Source organism: Lipotes vexillifer, unplaced genomic scaffold (genome assembly GCF_000442215.2).
Source record: "Lipotes vexillifer unplaced genomic scaffold, Lipotes_vexillifer_v1.1 scaffold390, whole genome shotgun sequence".
NCBI lineage: Eukaryota > Metazoa > Chordata > Mammalia > Artiodactyla > Lipotidae > Lipotes > Lipotes vexillifer.
In genome coordinates, this window is record NW_006784503.1 from 3,433,081 (window position 1) to 3,435,086 (window position 2,006).

Here is a 2,006-nt window from a genome sequence, read left to right on the forward strand (position 1 = left end):
CCCGCGTCTCCTGCATCGGCAGGCGGACTCTCAAGCACTGCGCCACCAGGGAAGCCCTAGATTCTCAAATTTTTTAAAAAAAATCTCGGTGGTAATCATTTAACACACACATATCCAATCAATCACACATGTATCCTGTGCCTACTGGGTGAGAGGTAAAACTTGTCAGAATGATCCATAAAAGGCCCTGCTCTAACCAGGGGTTCTGCCTACAGTGAGCCTCTCTGTAACACCTCCCCCACCACTCCCACTTATCTTCAGCCTCTCAGTGGACGATCCCAACGCTGTGACGTGCTCCGGGCAGCCAGGCCCACTACCTGTACAATCCTCTCCACTACCCCCAAGTCCCTTCTCATCCCTCTCCAAGTCGCTTTTCCACACTCTCCTTCCAGGGCAGGCTTCCAGCCCAGGACAATTAGATTATAATTTTCAGTTTTGTTAGCAATTGACAGCTCTCCACTTCTCCAAGTTGAGAAGCAGTTTTTCCCAGTAACTTCAGAGCTGTAGCAAGTTAAGAAAACAAAAACCAAAACCAGTGCTTGACTACACCCAACTCACCCAAGAAAGAAGCTGGCTGCCACAGGGTGGCAGAGGCCAGGGTCTCAACCCAGCTAACAAAGGCTGTCCGGTGCCAAAGCACAGGCTTTCCCCAGCTGTGGCAGCTGATCCTGACTCTGGCCTGGGGTATCTGGGGGAACCTAAGCCTCCACCCTCAGCTCCCCAGGGAAATGAGTACATTTTGCTTTCTCCCATTAATCTGTACGTTTCAGCCTATGGACATTTTCACCCCGTGGCTGCAAGCTATGATCAATCAATGGAAAGCATATTTTCAAGAGATAAAAGAAGTTTTCACCCTTAGGACCCATACAGGGGAGGGTATGAACTTGCTTGCCAGCATCGGGTGAATCTCCCCAGGAGCTCTTCAGCATGTTTACTGAAGGTACTCCAGCCATTGCACAAATCGCTCCTCTCCCCTCCTCTTACCAGAGTTGATAAAGAATGGAAATCCTTTGGTAACTCGGGTGTGGCTGCGTCCACGTGCACAATGGTGGAAACATCCCCAGAGTCAGAGACAGGTGTGAGGGGTCTTATCTTTAACAAGTCCCCTTTCTGGGATCTCTGACCCCAGGAGCTCATACAAACAAGAGCCTCGACAGCTTCCATGTCGTTCTGCTCCAAGATGCTGCACGTAGACCTCTCGCTGTCGTGCCGCTTCCTCTCCAGGATTGACTCGCATATGTCCATGATGTCAACCTAAAGTCGACACAACACAGCGGCTGAGTCCCTGGAAACACAGGGAGGGGCACTGGGACAGCATGGGGGACGCGCACACCAGAAGCCCGCCCCGCCCCCGGCAGCACGCGCACGCGCTCTGGCTTCCAGGGAAGGATGCCTGCCGAGCGCCGAGGACCACTCGCTCCGAGCCAGCGTTCTGCAGCGGGGGGTGGGGGGTCGGTGGGGGGAGGAGGAGGAATGGACTCGGTCCGCCAGCGGCTTCCACGGAAAATCCTGACTGTTAACAAAGGTTATTAAGCTAGTTTCTCCTTCGGGAAATGATTAATAACACTTCCAGAGGTGTGAGCTGCAGTGGCTAGTACCAAACTGTCCCCGGGGGAAGAGGAAAAGACACTGATGGCTGAGGTTGGGTAAGATGAGAGCGCAGCCCTTCTGAGTCGGCGAAGCCACCAGAGCGTCCCCACAGACGCATCTGCGACAACCCTGGAGGCTCCACACCAGTGAGGCCGTCACTCAGCAGAGCCCTGGGCGGGAGTGCCTGCACTGGCTCAGCCCCGGTCCCCACACCCAGGAGCACCGATTCACGCCACAAGGCCAGCGCGGGGAGAGGAAGAATGTGTAAGATGTGCCACAAGCCCGGGCCCCGAGGACTTTCCAGCGCAGCAGACCGTCTCTTGTCAAGCAAGAGCGGGGCGGGAAGCGACTGAAACTAACTGATCTCTTCGCAGAGAAATTTTACACCTACTAAGATACACACTTCCACTCAGTTT

The 2,006-nt window shown here is 54.2% G+C and overlaps 1 protein-coding gene across 1 annotated transcript in view; it reads right to left on the reverse strand.

Annotated features, from left to right (window-relative positions):
- The window catches only part of KLF11 (KLF transcription factor 11), a 6,167-nt gene extending 4,919 nt beyond the window's left edge, over positions 1 to 1,248 (reverse strand). The window contains exon 1 of the mRNA XM_007456928.1: positions 985 to 1,248. Coding sequence (XP_007456990.1) covers positions 985 to 1,245 — 261 coding nt within the window. The 5' untranslated portion in view covers positions 1,246 to 1,248. The remainder of the gene's footprint in view (positions 1 to 984) is intronic.
- Positions 1,249 to 2,006: the final 758 nt, after the last annotated feature.